The sequence below is a fragment of the Schistocerca gregaria genome, chromosome X, assembly GCF_023897955.1.
Source record: "Schistocerca gregaria isolate iqSchGreg1 chromosome X, iqSchGreg1.2, whole genome shotgun sequence".
Taxonomy (NCBI): domain Eukaryota; kingdom Metazoa; phylum Arthropoda; class Insecta; order Orthoptera; family Acrididae; genus Schistocerca; species Schistocerca gregaria.
Window position 1 is genome coordinate 571,964,006 of NC_064931.1, and position 20,068 is coordinate 571,984,073.

General features: G+C 39.5%; 2 protein-coding genes across 5 annotated transcripts in view; one reads left to right on the forward strand and one right to left on the reverse strand.

Moving 5' to 3' along the window:
• Positions 1–11,964, reverse strand: part of LOC126298754 (lipoamide acyltransferase component of branched-chain alpha-keto acid dehydrogenase complex, mitochondrial) — a 97,434-nt gene extending 85,470 nt beyond the window's left edge. Inside the window, exon 1 of the mRNA XM_049990200.1 lies at positions 11,748–11,964. Coding sequence (XP_049846157.1) covers positions 11,748–11,816 — 69 coding nt within the window. The 5' untranslated portion in view covers positions 11,817–11,964. The remainder of the gene's footprint in view (positions 1–11,747) is intronic.
• Positions 11,965–12,268: 304 nt separating this feature from the next.
• The window catches only part of LOC126297816 (arfaptin-2), a 64,074-nt gene continuing 56,274 nt past the window's right edge, over positions 12,269–20,068 (forward strand). Inside the window, exons 1-2 of one of the 4 annotated variants that reach the window (XM_049989045.1) lie at positions 12,269–12,348; positions 12,733–12,919. In XM_049989045.1, coding sequence (XP_049845002.1) covers positions 12,739–12,919 — 181 coding nt within the window. In that variant the 5' untranslated portion in view covers positions 12,269–12,348; positions 12,733–12,738. Of the gene's footprint in view, positions 12,569–12,670; positions 12,920–20,068 lie in introns of all 4 variants that reach the window. The other 3 variants (XM_049989043.1, XM_049989044.1, XM_049989042.1) reach the window with 3 other exon arrangements.

Genomic DNA, 20,068 nt, shown 5'->3' on the forward strand with positions numbered 1-20,068 from the left:
GATTTATCAAATGGTCAATGTATTGATGCTTCAGGAAATTTTGACGCCTCTAGTCAGTGTCCATGTCAGTGGCCTGGCACAACCATCATAAACCTTGTAAGACCAGGTGTTTCTCAATCATGAGCTGTCTCTCAGGACTGTCCTTAACTCAAACCTAATTAACCCCATATCACAACCATTTTTTTCAGTGGCAAAGACTGTAAGAACCTTGGGAGAAAGTGCATGCCAATCATACAGGTCCTTTCCTCAACTCCAAACATGTAGTATAGATCATGCTAACTTCCAACACATGTGATCATCCAAGTGCGCACAAAAATTTTCACAACGGAAGGCACGGTTTATAACCTAGCACATACAATGAATAACAGCTCTTGGCTACCAAATTCGATAAATGCTGCTGTCACAATGGTGTTAGCCTTATACCACTAACAAAACCAGGGAAATTGAAAAAAATAGTATGGACTTTCAAGCACCAAATACTAAAGACCATTTGGGAGTCATTAGCTAATTATCAAGCAGTAAGATCAAGAACTGAGGACTGTCAACACCTGCCAATGTTTGGTGATTTAAGTATAATTTTGGATATGGGCAAACAACAGACCTCCCATCAGCAGAAGTGGATAAGCTGGGATTTTTCTATGAAATACAGTACCCATAATTTTCAGACATTAGGTCCTGTGGTAATACAATTTCATTTATTCCAATGGTGAAAAGAGTACTACTTAAAATATAACTATGTGGTACTCTGTTCTGTTCTTTACATAGGCTACCAATGGTTGAGTCAATGTGAAAGAAACTACGAAATATGAAGTTTGGTATGAAAGCTAGCAAGTGGCCCAAGAAATGGAACGATCAGATTACATAAGTAACGGGTAAGGCGAACTTTAGATTTCAGTTTATTGGTAGAATCCTGAAGTGATGCAGTCCTTCAACAAAGGAAATTGCTTATAATACTTTAGTTCAACCAGTCTTAGAGTCACTTGCAGATAGACAACGCACTAAACATAAGGGGCTGCTGAAATGTTGAAATGTGTGTGAAATCTTATGGGACTTAACTGCTAAGGTCATTAGTCCCTAAGCTTACACAATACTTAACCTAAATTATTTAAGGACAAGCACACAGAGAAGAAGGGGCTGCTCACTAAATTCCAAAATCCGGTCTTCGCAGAGGATGTAGAGCATATATTATTAACACCAACTTTCAAATTGCGCAATTATCACCATTCAAAGATAAGGGAAATTAGATCTTGTACTGAGACGTTCAGACAGTCATTTTTCCCTCGCACAATCCACGAGTGGAACAGAGGGGGAGGGGGGAAATATGACTTTGGCGTGAATAGTGCCCTCCGCCACACACCGCTTGGTGGCTAGCGGAGTATATATATATATATATATGTAGAAGAAGCCTTTGTGCAATGTAGTTTAGGTGTGGTAGCTCCACATAGTGCTGTAAGCCTCTTTTTAGTGAAGGAATACTTTGATAATGTGTCGATGAGCCAAAAGGCATGTCTGATGGTATATTCAAGCAGCAAAAAGTGACCAATAGCAGACCTGGTCTGTCTAAATCCACAATGGAACAGTGATGGCAAATGTTTGGATTCGATCCACCAGGAAAATCTCTTATTAATCATCACAGACTTCAAGAAGTGCAATAGAACAGTTTGGATGAGACTGAAGCAATTCCAGCACTCCAGCTTAGATCCATCTTAAGCAAATTGCTGACCAGGGCCCAAAAGTGCCAAGAGATGAATGGTAGTCACTTTGAACATTTACTATAGTCAGGTTATTACTGTATTTTCTTTCCACTACTGTGTTTGTTTGTACCCCAGAAATCTGTTATCCAGGTCAATTTTATTTGCCCCACCCTGTATATAATCATAGGAGGTGGAATTGCAGCATGAGAAAGGGATTGCTCAGGGCCCCATGTTCACCATGTTCATACCTCTGAAGGTGTAGAGAGCCTTCTGAAGGAACCTGGAATGGACTAAAATTCAACACTGCTGGGATTTCTCAGCAACATGAACTGACAGGGTTATCTGGTTTCCAGCCTTGACACTACCTTAAGCTGTGCTTGTTTTACTGTACCAATAAACAGTCTAGTAGTAAAGATGCAACTTTTCACTCTCAATATGTTAAAAATTACAGTAAAAACAGTATTGCTGCAACAGTATTAAACTGTTTGTGTTATCTGTGATGGCATTGACACGGCACATTCAAATTTTATTTCCTTACATGAGGTGACAGATGATGGCAGCACTCATGATGTCAATAGAGACATGTCAACAGAGACTAATACTCAGTGTTCCTAAAATAAGATGCTATAATTTCATTTTACTCAGGCAGTTTGTGTCAGAGTATGCAAATAATCTTCTGTAACTTTCTCTTAGTTGCAACTTACCTGCCCATAGAAACCTTGTCAAACAACAATCCAGCTCAACGTACAACATTTCTAACAAATTGACCATTTCTGATAGTTTTGTTTTGAACACATCCTGCCATCTACTGAACACCAGTAGAATATGTCCTATAAATGCTTTATTTTTTCCACAATGGAACACTGAATAACCTGGAAATTTGCATATCTGTACATCTACTGTCTATAGAAATGAGTTACAAGCAGTCAGTTTAAAATAAATAATAATATCAATTACTAAAAGGTAGATAAAAATAGTGAAACCAGCACTAGGTGCTAAAAAGTTGGACGTCCACGACTCTTCACAGAACAGGGGGTTCATAGACTTGTCTGCTCTGTAAAGTAGGATGATGGTGATCTGTTGCATTTCTGCCAAAAGAACATAATGCTGGTGCACACACGCACAAGTGTTTTGGAGAACATCATTCATTGTACATTATGGACATAGAGCTCCGCAGCAGATCACCCCACACGTCTTCCCACACTGACCCAACGACTTCATCAATTGTAACTGGAGTGGGCACTAGACCAGTGGGATTTGGGTCAACGGAAGCGTCCGATTCCACTCGTCTGCTTTGACCCATGACGTAAGGGTGTTGTGGTGCGAGATGCCATTACGACGTGGAGTTTGAGTTGGTTGTGTTTGTAGATGTCATTGTGTTTGATGGTGTGTTTATCTCTCTCTCTCTCTCTCTCTCTCTCTCTCTCTCTCTCTGTGTGTGTGTGTGTGTGTGTGTGTGTGTGTGTGTGTGTGTGTGTGTGTGTGTTTTTAGGATGGCGGGCCGAAATTTGTTGGTGGTAAAGTGCTTGTTTTTTTGGGTCTATTTTTCTCGAGTTGTAATGTTTTGTGATTTATTGTGTATTGAATGTGTTTTAATTTAGCTAGGGATGTTTGAGTTTTCAATTTTTGATGTGTTGTGGTTCTGTTTTTCATAGATGTAGGTGTTGGTTTTTTCGTAACAGTAGTTATAGTTGACCTATATAGGACAAGGGAAATGACCAATTCCAATTTTTGTATTTTTATATGTAGGTATAGGTGTTTTGGTCAAGGGAAATGTCTGATTCCAATTTCCATAGTTTTTGCTGTACATGTTGGTGTTTTGGTATCTTCAGCTGCCGTTGACCTATATAGGTCAAGGAAAGTGTCTGATTCGTGCAGATTTTGTAATTATTTTTTTGTTCATCTTGTGTATTTTGGGATTGAGTGGTTTTTTTTTTTTAGCTTGTCGCCTCCCTAAAACCCCCGATTGCCCGCGGTTGTCCTGTTAGTTTGATTGTATTTTTGGAGGGAGATGTTATTGCCTTATTTATAAGTATTTTCGTGTTTGTTGCCGTGTGTATGTAGTGATATCATAGGCGCCATATTGGAGACGCTTACAATAGCCATTTCCACCATATTGACGACGTCATGGGTCATCCATATTCTCTGGGATTCGACTGTTGATCAATGGAAACTTGTCAGATCTTTGGAAGAATCACTAAGTTGATGGTTGTCTTCACAAATGCCATCACTGAAATGAACGGCAGCTCAAAACATGCAGCACACCATGGATGCAGGGTGATGAGAGCAGTATTACACTATGGGAGACATTTTCCTACACTTGCATGGGACCTGTGGTAGTAATCGAAGACACACTGAAAGCTGCAATCAATCTGCATCACTTCATGCTTGATGTCTTACCTGACAGCGATGTTATCTTTCTGCAGTATAACTGTCCATATCTCGGAGCCAGAACTGTACTTCAGTGGTTTGAGGAGCATTATAGAGAACTCATGTTGATGCCTCAGCAATCAAATTCGCAAAATGTTAAGTTCCAAAGAACCCCTCTGGGTCGCTATCGGGCACCATCACCTCATACGCAAATCAACGGTCCTTTATTTATGCGAATTACATGACCTGTGTGTAGACATCTAATTCCACATACCTCCACAAATCTCAGTAAACTGCCGGGTCCCTGATACGCATATTCAGTGATGTATTTCATTCCAAAGATGGGCAAACAAACTATTAGGCAGGTGATCATAATGTTTTGGCTCATCAGTGTATGTGTCAACACATTTGGCTTGGTGGGTCAGTAATAACTACAGATCCAAAGTTTATGTCACTAATCACTTCTTTCACCTCTGGCAATGTTAGCTAATGTGAAAAATGTTGAGTTGCACTGTGGCATGGAGTCTGGGTTAAACTGTAGGTCCTCCTGTAACTGGCTGAGTAAGTCAGTTCACAGATCAGAGGAAGGCAACAGCATACCACCTCCAATAGGATCCAGCCTAATACAGCACTGTGGTGTTCAAACTAACCTTTGGTTTGATGGCAGCTGTACCTTATTCACAGCTGGGGAATGAAATCATTTTGGCTGATAATTAGGAAGGAGGTACACTGACACAAGTATTTGGTCTCACCAACTACAGTTTAAAGTATGTAACTTGCAGATGCCATTCTTCCCACTGACTCTTTAACTCATCACTTCTTCAACAATTTTGTTAAGTTTCAATACACTGCACATCAAGCCACAGGATTTTCCACACATACTTTCTTGACTGCAAAATCTGTTAATATAGGCCCTATTTCTCTGAATGCTCATATTTTCTGGAACCCAGCAGATTGCACATGTGACTTTTACATCATGAGTAACAAATTCATCAACTACACACATTGTGTGGTGTAATACACAAAGCAGCTATTAGAGTTACAATATTTTAAAAATAATTGTTACCTTCAGAACTGGAGTACAAAGGGGGGACAACTTAACTGGGACTTCTCTCTTGAGGTGTAATGTATAGCAGTGATGGGTTCTCATGTTACGTGTCTATACTACATACAATTTTGCAATAGTTGCCCAACTGCTGACAGGGATGTATCAAATAGATCGAAGTGCTTGCTTTCAGAAACATTGCTTCATTTATAAGTGAATGTAAACTTTTCCGAAGAGTAATACTAGTGAATGCCGTTTTCAGGTTTCCAGCAAGGTGGCAGCATGAAAAATCACAAAGTTTTCATCGGCCTCATGGTTAGGCCTTAAGGTACTGAACAGCAAGGTCTTCAGTCCATCGGTCAAGAGATATTTCATCTGGAGTTACTGATGCCAGCCAGAAATGTGACTAAATTATGGAAGTATGTAGGAGTGGTAACATCGAGGCAATCAATGCAACATTGATTCCAGAGATGAGAAACAGTTTAAAGAGAAGTAAAAGTAATCACTCTGTCTAGTACATAAGTCAGAGCAAACAAGGGGTCCTCCCCATGGTTCACCTGTGGTGAGAGGAACCCCAGCTGCATCTGACCCCTGCCAACTGGATTATGGGAAAAGAGAGTCACGGGATAAAGAACGCCTTTTGGCTGGGAGATTAATAAAACAGACAGCTAAAAACGTAATGGGCATCAGTTGGATCAACAATAATAAAATAAGGTGAGAGAAATAAACATGTCTGGAGGTGGGTGGGGGCTCAGGCAGGTGCTTCCTGTGGCTCTAATCCAATGGAGACTGTTCCTCCCACAGTTTACCCAACCTAGATCAATTCCAGTGAAAGTGTTACAGAGAAATTACACCCATTACACATGGGAGTGATACCCCTACAATGGAAAATACAGTGTAGCCAAAAAAGAGGCTAACCACATATAAATGCAATTAAAACACAGTACAATAGGGTTGACCAAGGCAGCTGACAGAGAAGGTAGGGTTGAGGATCTCCCAAACCCAGCATGTGTTGGGGAGATGGTCCAAACTGAACTAGAAAGTAGTTTGAAGTTATATCTGAGAATAAAAATCATTTTCACATAGAAAATGGAGAACCAGTTCAAGTTTTCTGTGAGTAGTCTGCCAAAATTATAAGCAAAGAATCTGCAGACACCACGGTTAGCATGAAGAGCCAGGAGGATGAGCATTCTATCAGGATGTGAGACACTGTCGCTAAGGCTCTGGAACCACACTGTAGTGCTGGCTCATTACAAACAATAAAACTATGGGTTAATCTGGTATGAACAGTCCAGGAATCTAACAAGAGACCAGTGCAGCAGTACTATTGTGGAGTTTGTCACAGAGCACAGCGGCCCATCAGATGTTCCATCTCCGAATAAGGAGGGGTCTTATTTGCACCCATAAGTATGCACCTAGGATTGTCAAAATGAATGTTGGGTGAGTAATCACTTCTCTATCAAAATATTCACTAGTTCATTCCATGGGGTACCCATATGACATGGTACCCAGAGAAAGGAAATGAACAGGCAGTATGACTCTGGTCACAGAGGAGGTCATGAATAATAGACATTACAGGGTGACAAGAATAACATAGGTAAATAGCCTGGAAACAGCTCATTGAGTCACTCCAAATTAAAAAGCGATTGAGGTCTGTTTAATAAAATGTAAGACTCTGCTAAAGACTATCAGCTCTGCTTTAAAAACACTACATATTCCCACCAACAAATGTTGTTTCTGATCAGTGAGGATGTAAAAGCATATCCCATCCTACCCATGGTTTTATAGTAGTCAGTGTAAATAATGATAGCAGCCTCATACTCCTGAAAAACTGATAGGAACATACAGGCAGACACAAGAAAGTCATGTGCATAAAAATTTATGTCCTTGAATTAGATTCATCCTAATTCATGGTCTGGATACTGATCAAGGTGGGAGGGTGTTGTAGGGCAGGTGGGTGAGTAGGAAAACACAGACAGCACATTCTGAGGGAGTTAGGCAGAGGTGCCATCAGAGGGCTTTGAGGCACATTCTAACTGTAATCCCACCTGAGGGAAGGTATCTGGAGTCGATGCCCCTTTTATGCAAAAAGAATTTGTAAGTTGGTTGATTAGGAAACCGCTGGATGGTGATTGCATGAATGTGCAAGAGTTGATACCATCCAAATTGAAGAGAGAAGATCTCCACTTTGTCAAGGAGACTGGCTACGGGAGGAGTCCAGAAGCCACCAGTTACATCTTACTCCACTATGATGGACAGGGTAAAAATAATTTCAAAGCAAAAAGTGTCACTGAGCCGGAAATCTGGCAACCATAGTCCAATCAGGACAAGAAGAGGGTATGGTAAATATGGAGGACAGTAGTGCGCTCTACTTTCGAATACTGCTAGTCTTTAGTTGACAAATATGGAGCAGCCACATCAACTTTTTATCAAAAAAGGAGCCACAAAAATTGGGACTTTACAACAAAGTTCAAGTGCTGGGTATCCAAGTAGAGATCTGTGTCAAGATGGAAAATGGTACGATGACAAAAATGAATGACCTGCGTATTCATGGGTAAGAACTGGAAGACAATAGAAAGTGTGCCAGTGGATGCCCTTCAGAGGGTACCTTGAAATTGGCATTCTGCCCAGACTGCAGAATGGGAACTAGACCAAATGCTAAAGTCATCAACATACAGCACCACTGGTTGGATAGAGGTCACTTTCCCATCAATGGTGATGAGGAAGAGAGTAACATTCAGTATGTGGTGCTGCACGACACCATTCTCTTGGACCCATGGGGAGCTGAGTAATGTACCTATTCTATCCTGAAACAACCAATGAGATAAAAAGTGATGAATAAAAATTGGTAGAAAGCTTCAAAAGCCACAGTCATGGACGCTAAGTTAAACGTGATGTCGGCAAGCACTGTTTTATCTCTTACGTAGGTCAAGACAAACTACAATGAGGTGTTGATGTTTAGAAAAAGCCCATCAAGATTGCTGATTCCATCCTTACAAGATAGTTGGCTGTGGATTGTTCCTCTTGGAAACCATACTTTTAGGGAGACAAAAGCCCTTGAAATTCAAGAACACAGCATAATCGTCATGCTACCACCCTTTCAAACAGTATGCTGAGTATGTTGGTGAGGTTAATCAGTTAGAATCTGTTGATGGACATGCAGTTTTTGCCTGATTTATGGATTAGTACAATGATATTATTTCGCCATTATGAGAAGAAAACATTTTATATCCAAGTGTGGTTGAAGACCCTAAGTAAACAGAGCCTTTCAGACAGTGGACCATCTGATTATGAACCAAATCAAGACCTGGGGCCATTTCGTGTCACAAATCAAGAGCATGGAACAGTTCCTAATCAGTGAAAGGTTCATTAGCCTATATAATTTAGTATTATGGGGGTAAAGATGTCTTCAACATGCCTTTCATGCATTCAAAAAGTAGCCAGCTGCACACATTGTTGGAAAGTGGGTCACAAGGTGTTCAAACAAGAACTGATGAACTGGTAGAAATAGCCCTATGAAAGAAGAGACCCAGAACAGTTGATGGCCTTTGCTCACCCAGAAGACTATGGATCTTGGTCCACACCTGGGTTGAAAAGGAATAAATTTTCAAGGAGGAGATGTAGCACTCCCAGTATTCCTTCTAACTTCATTTAAGTAGACAGTGACCCTTGGCATGAAGCCACTTAATAGTAATGAGCGTGGTCTGAGGGGGATGTTGCTTGAGTCGTTGCAGGGCCCTTTGAAGATTTTGAATAGCTATTGCAATGTCTTTGGTCCACCACAGCAATGGTCCACAGTGGAACAGGTCTGCAGAATGGGGAACAGCAGCTCCAGAGGCAGTGAGTGATCACACTGGAGACATACCCTACAACATTGTTAACGCAATCTGATGCTGAGGGAACGAAGGTGATAGCAATGCTTCACAATTGACAGTCGGCTCTTTGAAGAGAAGGAGAAGAGGGGGAGAGAATTTATTGGATTAAGTTGGTTCTCTAAAAGTGTGTCAGTCCCCAGCCTGAAGGTAATTAAATGTTACAAATGATGATAGCTGGGGTCATTCAGACTCTCATGCTTCCAATATGGTATCAAGGGGAATCCACTCACTGACAATATCTGTGTGAACCAATGTACAAACTACTCCAGATGCTCTCTTGGGGTCAGTATGGTTCTGACGGAACACAAGGCAAACTCAAAAGGTTGAAGAATGGTCGTCAGTGAAATGAGTTTCTTGGAGGGCAACACAGATTGCAGAAACAGAAGAAATTAGTGGTTTTAGTTCTGGCAAGCAAAAATAATATCCAGTCTAAATAATATCCATTCTCACTGCATTGAATTATCCTGTTAAAAGTATTCTAGTTAAGCATGTAGGACCAGAAGGATAGGTCATGCCCCAGGGTCACTGTCTGTAACAAAGGGGATGAAAACAACAATGAACACTGATTCAGAATGGGGCAGTTTGGAGGGGTATGGCACCTCTGGAGTCACAGGAGTAGCTTTCTTCCATGATTTCTTATTTTTCTCTTTCACTACTTTTCACACTTGAGAATCTTGTGAGGGCTTATCCATCATTGGCATAGCAAACAGAGATGAGGGGTCAGTCCTGGGACCCACAGTCCACAGCTCCTTCAGCCACTGGTTGCTGTCCAGCTGCTGGACTACAGACTTCTGGGGAGAGGGTTTCCTAAAGGGTGCCCTGTTGATGGTACACACCAGATGAGGATACTGCTTCTCCAGCTGAGTGTAGGGAGCCAAAGTTTCTGCAGATGATCTACATCTACATACATACTCCGCAAGCCACAGTACAGTGCGTGAGGAGGATACCGATTGTTTCCCTTCCTGCTCCACTCATAGGTGTAGTAATGAAAAAAAAAAAAAAAAAAAAAAAAACTGGATATATTCCTTCATATGAGTCCTAATTTCTCATATCTTATCTTCGCTGTTCTTAGGGGAAATGTATGTTGTTGGCAGTAGGATTGTTGTGCAATCAGCTTCAAATGCTGGTTCTCTAAATTTTCTCAGTATTGTTCCTCAAAAAGATTGTTGCCTTCCCTAGAGTGATTCCCATTTGAGTCTCCAAAGCATCTCCATAACAGGTGTGTGTTGTTTGAACCTACCGGTAATAAATTTAGTTACCAGTCTCTGAACTGCATCGATGTCTTGCTTTAATTCAACTTCTTGTGGACTGCAAACACTTAAGCAGTGCTCAAGACTAGGTTGCACTAATGTCCTGTATATGGTTTCCTTTACAGACAAACCACATTTTTCAAAAATTCTCCCATTAAACCGAAGTTGACTTTTTGCCCTCCCTACCACTCTCCTCATATGCTCATTCCATTTTATATCGTTTTGCAACATTACACACAGATATTTAAAAGACGTGACTGTATCAAGTAGGCCACTACTAATGCTGCAGTCAAACACTATGGCTTAATTTTTCCTACTCATCTGCATTAAATACATCTTCTTACATTTAACGTTAACTGCCATTCATCTCACTAACCATGAAAAGCACCAATATATAGGGTTTCTTTTCCAACCACACACCAAGCAAGTTGGCTACGACAGCGTTACTGCAGTGTTCTCATGTTTGGGAGAAGAGGGGTTCCTAGCCCGTCTGGCCATCTTGGCTTGGGTTTTCCCAAGCTGCTACTGTGACTGCTGGGATGGACCCATTGATAAGGCCATGGCCGACTTCCTTCCCTATCCTCACCTACTTTGTATAGGTTTTATACGTGTATTTCTTATTTCTGTGATGTCTGATACTGTTGGGCAGAATGGTCTGACGGATAAATAATTTTACTTACGCCACTGAAAAAGGAAATCGAATCAAGCATTATAAGTTACCCTGGGAGGGGGGGGGGGGGGGGGGGGGGGAGTGGTGAAGTACAACCTCTTGCCAAATCTACGGGAAGATTGCCGGTCAGCAGTTCGGTCCGTTTGTACATAAAAATTCACTGGAAAACTCTGAAGTTACCTACACTTTAAGCATGCATATGACTACAGTGGATGGACAAAAATATGGAAACACCATACACACAACACATTACCACGTCTTAATACGGTATAGGGAAAATACTGGAATCCAAAACTGCTTCCAGTCGTCCAGGGATGGATAAATACATGCCCTGTACGTTTTCAAAGGAATCGTATGCCATTCTTCCAAAATAGCGTCAAGTTCGGGAGCGATAGTAGACGTAGATTGTGATTACGCACGGTCCTTTCCAAAGTAGAACACAAAGGCTTAATAATATTGAGATCTGGTGACTGTGGTGCCAGGGGAAGATGTGATAATTCACCCTCGTGTTCACAAACCCAGTCCTGCGCAATGTGAGCTGTTTAAACAGGGACACTGTCGCCTTGAAACACAGCATCACCATCGGGGGCAAACACTGAATCATGGAATATAACAGAACAACCGGCAGGCTTCGTCAGCATCTGTATTTATATTCAAGCATGCATTTCAAGCGGTGTTTCCGCATCTGAATCATGCAATACAACAAAACAGCCCGCAGGTTTCGCCAGCATCTGCATTTATGTTAAAGCATGCATTTCTCGCGGTGTTTCCGTATTTAAGTCCAACACCTTGTCCATAAATACAAATCAAATGTGCCAAAAAAATTCAAGAAGCTGTTTTTACCCTTATAGGAGCTTTCCCAGAAATGTTCTTAACTGTAGATAGGCTCAAAGTTTTTATGTACGTTGCCATAGTTTGTCTGGAATGTACGAAGTTCAATCCAAATCAAATTTAGGACACAATTACGCGAAACAACTTTCAAAACAAACAACTAAACACCAACGAGTGTAGACATTTCTAATAGTAAACACTTCCTGTTTCCTTATCATTTCCTACACGTGTATTCAAAGATATTACCATTGTTAAATTACTTCATATTATCTTAAAAAAAGAGACCGCCTTAATTGTTTCCTTTTTCTCTGCAGGAAATTAATTTGACCAAATTGCCCCAAAAATTCGTTTATTACGTGATTTTCGAAGCATTACAGGTAATTTAAGATTCATTAAAGTGTTGTAAGTTTTATTTTCCTTTAGTTTAAATTAAATGTCAGGATATTTCCTCGTTACTTTTGTTTAATTGAGATAAAGTTGCATTTGTTCCTGGTGCACACAATTCTGCGACGTCTACATTTTCACAATATTTAGTTTTCTATTGGCACATCGACTACCGTCATCTGCAGAGCAGTACTGCTCATGCAAAACTGCGTGGTGTGACGTCATATTGGTTGGTAGAGGGGCTAAGCGTTTGTAAGCAGTTTGTTTTGTAGTTCATTTTGAATTGCAGAAACTTATTTAAAATTATTGAGTTCGGTTTTTGGTTTGTGATTTTTTAATATACTTGACTCAAATATTATAGTAACTAACCGGAGAGAATGACGTATAGGTTAAACTACGTACGAAACGGGCTGGAATTATGTGCCATTTTTTACTAATGACATTAAGAGGTTTTTGTGACAGTTTATACGCCGTGGCAATTCCATTGCTTGTATCTTAGACAGTTATCATCAGCCTTGATCGTATATTCATTTATAATTATTTTTTTATAGTTCTTTGTAAATTTCTTCATAACGTTCATTGAAGAAAATAAGACTCCGTTGAAATGTCACAGGCTGTTATGCCTACAAATCAGATGCGTGAGAGCCCACCAATGGAGCGGAATATACACGAAATGCTGAAGGATACGCCGGTGATGAATGATAGCAATACAGCTGTACACTCAGGAACAGCTCCCCCGACACCGCAGCGTATGGGCTTTATCCAACACCCGACATCATTACCTCTAAGTCAGACTGCAGGTAAATATCACCAACGATTATTTGAACTTTATTCCCTCATTTTTAAGAATATTTTATTCCTTCCTTCGAGTATTAGTTACATCACGACACTCAATGTTTGTAAACATAAACATCGTGTGGTGTTAATTACAGATGACATTAGCTATCTGTCAAAATCATCATCATGATTTCGTGTCAGATACTGAATGTTACCTAATGATTTGCGAAACATCGTTAAATGTGCATTCACATGTGCTTTGTCGTATGTGTCATAATACTTACAAAACGAGATGTGTTGTCTCTCACCATTATAAACAAGAACATAAAGAGAATGATATTCACACATTGCAGTACAGAGGAGTTTTTCAATTTGGTGGTACACGTATAATTTGTCTTCACAGAAACATAGTGGTTGCTTGTGACATGATTCCTCCCTTGAAGTGAGGTGGTTTGATCCATGTTCATATTCCTTGGATCATGCAGCAGCACTTATTCTATTTCTTATCTACATACACAAGTCTTTAATGTATGCTTACATCAAACATGGAGACACACCTGCCTCAAAATATGATATCATGCGTTGTCAGCCTGAATTTAGGTTTCAAAATGATCTCTCAATAGAACATGCTATTTTTAAATTCATGAAACAGATTTCACGAAATTTAAGTGGCAAAATATTGGCTGTATTTTCTTTGACCTTTCAAGAGCATTTGATTGTGCAGCTCACAGCATTCTCCCAGTAACTACAAATGTTATGGAATCTGAGATTCAGCTGGTAACCGGTTTTCATTCTATGTAACTAAAAGGATACAGAGTGTTGCAGTTAAAAAGCTTGAAGGGTTTTCATGGTGAAACATCGTCAGAATGGGAATACTCAGTATCAGTGTGCCACAGGAATTAATATTGAGTGTGCTCTTATTGTTTTTATATATGAATTATATTTAATTATCTATGCAAATAGCAGAAATAGTTTCCTTTGCTGATGATGGAAGTATTGTAATAGTCTAATGGAGTAACTTCAACACTAAAATGTGAATAATTTCTCAGAAATTAATCACTAGTTTTCTGCCAGTGGACTTTCACTAAATTTAGATAAAACACTATACATAGGGTTCATAGTATCGGAAATAATGCATCAGAATAAATCCATAAATGAAACAAAATATTATAAATTCTTGGATTTTGATATTAATAAGAAAATAAACCAGAAGTTGTCTGTGACATCTCTTTAAACCTCTAACGTCTACGTTAAGGATAATATGTGGTATCTGCTCTGGAATGCAGTTTAAACATTTGTGCATACTGACGACACTCCCACAGTTCATTTACTCCTGTATGAAATGTATCAATAGCCAATCACAGCTTGAACGCAATGGTAACATTCATAAATATAATACTAGAGGGAGATACCAAGCAGAGTCATGAGCACATTACACTAGGATTCAGGACGACGATGGTTCAGATATTCAAATCTGTGTCCATCCAACCAGATTTAGGTTTTCCATGATTTTCTTAAATCACTCCAGGCAAATGCAAGGATAATTCCTTTAACAGGACACTGCAGATTTCCTTTCTTATCCTTGAAACAATCTGAGCTTATGCTCTGTCTATATTGACCTCAGTGAGTGTAGACGGGACGTTAAACACCATCTTCCTTCCTGGAGGGAGATTTACACCATCCATCACTCATTCTTAGTGAGGCACAGTAGTGAGTGAGATTTTCAACCACAAAATCTTTGGATAAAGGGGAAAATCAAACAATGAAAAAGTTCTGGATGGAATTATAACAGTATTATGAGAAGGGTAGATTGCTGTTCGCCATATGGAGGAGATGTTGAGTCGCAGACAGGCACAACAAAAAGACCTCTTTACATTTAAGCTTTTTGTCAAAAGACCCCAGAGTAGAAAAACACACACACACACACACACACACACAACACACACACACACACACACACACATATTCACATTCACACAACTCAGGTACACATGACCACTGTCTCCAGCTGGAAACAATGGCCATTTGTGTGTCAGGTGTGTTTGTGTGTGTGTGTTTTCTATTTTGGAAGAAGGCCTTTTGGCCAAAAGCTTAAGTGCATAACAGTATTTTTGTTATGCCTTCCTACACCTCAATTTTCCCTCTGTTTGGTGTCTAGCTGTCTATAATTTTAATAATATTGTTGTTATTCCATCCAAGACTGTCCATTGTTTGATTCTGCCTAATGGATTTTTTTTTTCCATCCCACAACCCAATACTGTTTTCCTTTGTTCCTATTCTCTAATGCATTACCTTAATCAGTGTATCTCCTTTTCTGTTCTTCTTTTCTGTCGCCTTCCAAACCACACACACTCTGACTTACGAACCATGCTGTATCAACAATCTATTCTGCACACAATACATCGACTATGTGACTGCGCAGAATGTTCGTGCAGCAGCCCATAATCACATTCTTTCTGCCTATATAATTACTTCCATATCTTCAAATTAGTTATACTTCCTCACTTAGTATCGTGTATGTATGTGTGTTGTTTTGTGTACCTACCTGTGCCAACTGAACATAGAACATAGAACGTTGACGTTACCGCCACCTCCCACTTTCTCCCATTATTCCAGCATGCACATACTAATCTCACTTAATCAATGTACACCTGCTGTCCACTCTCTTTTCACACATATCCACCCAACAACCTCCAGCACATTATTATTGTCTTTTTATTTATTTTTCTCTCTGATGTCATTGCATTTTTACATCAGTTTTAGGTAGTTTTCACTATTGGCCATACTCCCTCATGTTTCATCTTTTTCCCCATACTTTATCCGTCTTGTGCCTGTTGTGAATTTTACCCACATATTTTTACTTCTTTTATGCATTTTTTATCTTCCACCATGGATACTTGCTGCTATCATCTGTGCCAATGCAAACAAGTTTCCTATGCCTAATCAGAACCCAATCCCACATAGACTCCTCCCAACCCACCCCAAAATGGTGTGCGTGACAAATTTCGTAAACAACATGGCAACAATAACATCATAATCATTACTGCTTTCTTTTCCAACCGTGCTAAACTAAAAATCAGTCTGTCACCACAACCAGGGTGTTTCTTTGCATTTGTTGGCTTCACCAGCTAATAAACAGACTGTTAAAATATGCACCAAAATGTGACATCACAGCAGCCATTAATGTTATGTTACTGGTCAAAGGTGAGTACTAGTATCAGATACAAAATATTCCTCTTTACCAAAAGCTGTGACCACCTATCTGGTGACCTAAAGAATTAAGTTGACCAAAGAATTACCCTCAGATAAAAACTGAGATCATATCTCATCAATAATACAAGAATTGGTCAGCATGTTGGCATATTTTTTGCTGACAATATGTTCTATAACTCTATATCTAACTGCTCCATCATAGTGAGAGGTCACAATTATGTTCTACAGGACATACCAATAACTATCTCCCTCCCCCCCTCCTCCCCCCCTCTCTCTCTCTCTCTCTCTCTCTCTCTCTCTCTCTCTCTCTCTCTCTCTCTCTCTCTCTCTCTCCAGTCAAAAATTTTTATACATTCAAAATTTTCCATTCATTGTCAGAGTAGACAATTCATGAAGAGTGCAACTCGTTATTATTTCTGTTTAAAGTTAACACTATTTCCAAAAGATGGTTCTGGTTAACAACCAAAATTCAGGAGGCAGTAAATTAATAGCAAAGCTTTGATCAGGATGTCCAGTTGCTTAAAGGGCATTCTGCAAGAAATTATTTATATATGGTACTTCAGAATTATTGTATATTTATGTCAAAGGGAAAACCACAACCTCTGTGCCAATAACAATTTTATTTAACCATCTGGTATCACCATTGTTTTCCTATGCAGCTGATTTAGATGTACAATGAATCAGTTCTGAAACCTTATCTAAGAAATTTAAGTTCACTATAGTTGAAATAAAGTACATTTGCGATTGACAGATTGCACTGGAAAATTACGTATATGGGGAGGGGGGGGGGGGGGGGGAGGTTATTATTGGTATGGTGAATGTATAGCTTGAACTACATGACATATCAGTATATATGATAATCTTATTTTTGTGTTGAGATTTGTTGGCTTCACCAACTCAATCAGATTATCACATTTCAACGTAACCTAGAGCTTGGCCTAAGCGAAAGATCAGTCTGTCACCACAACCAGGTCTTTTGCTGTAGCATTTGTTAGCTTCACCAGCTTTCAACCAAATGGTCATATTCTGACCTAGCCTTTTCCTCAGACTTCGCTTCTGGCCAGTCTGTCTGACATCCCAGTTTTTGAAGTCACCAAAGAAATATCAAAATCAGTAAACAGTCTTAAAATTCTCAACAGTCATATCATTAAAAGTTATTCTGGTGATGTCCATGTAAAAACAAATGTAATCAACTCTTATTTTCTGCTGAAAGAAATAATTAAATCCAGTGATGCTCATTGGCTGCCAGTGTCAATGAATTGCCATCATTCTCACACTGTGCAAGAACTGTCAACACCATAAGATCACTTCGAAGGATGATTATTTTGTTAATTTTCCACAGTCATATTACAGAAAGTCAACTTTGTAGTAGCTCCTTGACTTGGGGGCCATCTTTAGTTCCTGTGACATGTGGAAGCTCTTTAGCTCCTAAGCTGATGATTTATTTGATAATGAGGATTAGATGGTTTGGTTTCGTAAGTTGTAGAAGTTCACTTTTCTTAAATAGGCCTGAGAATGAATTTCTTGTTAATCTGAAATCAATCACATAAGAAATAGATTTGACAAACTCGGGCTACTAAAGAGAAACTATTATAGCATTTTCAATTTATGTCACTAATAAAAACCAAATCACTGACTGAAATATTGATTATAGTGTAAGCTCCAAAACTTTGTTAATAGGTGTCCCTTTTATTTTTAGGGTTCATCGTCTGTGCCTTAAATACCATCTATGGACATTCATGTTTTGCTCTGTTCATGCACAAAAGCACTAACTTAGACTTTTTGTTGACCCTCCTCATATAGACTTTTGCACAATTTTCTTCCTTATAAAAATGTTCATGTTCCGAAGTTAAATGGTGTAAATAAATACTGATCAATCAGAATATCCCTTCTCCCAAAGATGTTCGCCCATCAGGATATACTGGAGAGCCCCCCAGGAGTTTAGAAAAGTAGGAGAGAGGAGTTACTATGTTTTGAATTGAAGTCTGAAGCCTGGTCAGATGTGTGAACAAGTCGAACACTGCCTGAAGCAGTCCTGTTCTGACACAGTTTTAACCTGTTTTCATTATCATACATAAAATCAAATTTTAACTGCCTTCTAATTTTTATGTACTTGTAAACTTGCCTATCATCTGTTGGGCATGAAGGTAGCTCAGTTAAACAATTGACATGTACGACATATTATATACAGACATTATATCAACATGATTTAAGGTACATATAAAATAAAATTAAAAATATATATGCTGCATTCTTGAAAGATTAGAACTATGTACTGAACTGTAACTGGAATCAGGATACATGCCAAAAGACAGACAGTACTATTGTTGTTCAAGCTGGAATGGAAGCTGTGACCTTGACCATATGTTCAAATGACGTTACCAAAATTGCATGGCCCAAGAAAATGCTGATGTCCATGACTGAATATTAAATTACTGCAAAATTTTAATGCAGTATAAATTCGCCACAGCAAGTAAAATGCTTCAGTCCAGTGTGAATAATATTTGTTGACCATTAAGAAATGGATCTTGACAGTTGGTTGAAAAAAGATCATTTATTTATGTAAGTATGAATTCATGCAACAGATTGACCTGAAGCAAAGCCTGAAGCCCAGGCTAGGTCAGAATATGACTGTTTGGTTGAGAGCTGGTGAAGCTAACAAATGCTACAGCAAAAAACCTGGATTACGCAGAACTTTTCATTAAAAAATAGTGCTCTTTAACAATATCTTAAAGTGCTTATATCTTGTTCTGTTATCTGTATAAGACATCAGTTTAGATACTCAGGTGATTTCTGGATTGAAAATTGACATTGAGATCAGTTAAAGAATGAAAATTGGTAGATAGTTGTGATACCAACATATGTCTTCTTTGTCCCATTATACACTCAAAAAACACCTCAAAGAAATTATCTGAATGGAATGGAAATTGGTAGATGTGATGTACAGGTATAGACAAATGATTATAATTCCAAAAAATTTGAATGTTTTATTCAAGAGAAAGATCTGCAGAAATTGAGCAAGTCAGTAATGTGTTGGTCCACCTCTGGCCTTTATGTAAGCAGTTATTTGGCTTTGCAGTGATTGACAGAGTTGTTTAATTCTTCCTGAGGAATATTGTGCCAAATTTTATTTATTTGGCATGTTAGACTGTCAAAATCATGAGCTGGTTGACGGGCCCTGCCCATAATGTTCCAAGCGATCTCAATTGGGAAGAGAGTCAGCAAACTTGCTGGCTAAGGTAGGGTTTGACAAGCACAAAGACGAGCAGTAGAAATTCTCGCTGTGTGCGGGTTGGCATTATATTGCTGAACTGTAAGCCCAGAATTTCTGGCCATGATGGGCAACAAAATGATGCATAGAATATCGTCAACTACCATTGTGTTGTAAGGGTGTAGCAGATGACGAACAAAGGGATCCTGCTATGAAAAGAAATGGCACCCTAGACTATCACTCCTGGTTGTCAGGCCATATGGCAGGTGATAGTCAGTTTGGTATCTCACCACTGTCCTGACATGTCTTGGCTGGTCATTAAGGCTCAGTTCAAAGCGGAACTCGTCGGTGAAGGCAATTCTACTCCAGTCAATGAGATTCGAGCCCAAAGATGCATCTGGAGATGCCCTGGGTAGCTGTGGAATGCTGACCTGACTGTCGCCCACCACACGACCCTCCAGCCAGGATTGGTGGTCTAGGGTGCCATTTGTTTTCATGGCAGGACCCCTTTGCTCATCACCCATGGCACCCTTACAGCACAGCGATATATCGATGCTATTCTACACCTCGTTTTGTTGCCTTTCATGCCAAACCATCCTAGGCTTGCATTTCAGCAAGCTAATGCCCTCCCACACATGGCGATAGTTTCTACTGTTTGTCTTTGTGCTTACCAAACTCTACCTTGGCGATCTAGGTTGCTGGATCACTCTCCAGTTGAGAACATATGAAGCATTATGGGCATGGTCCA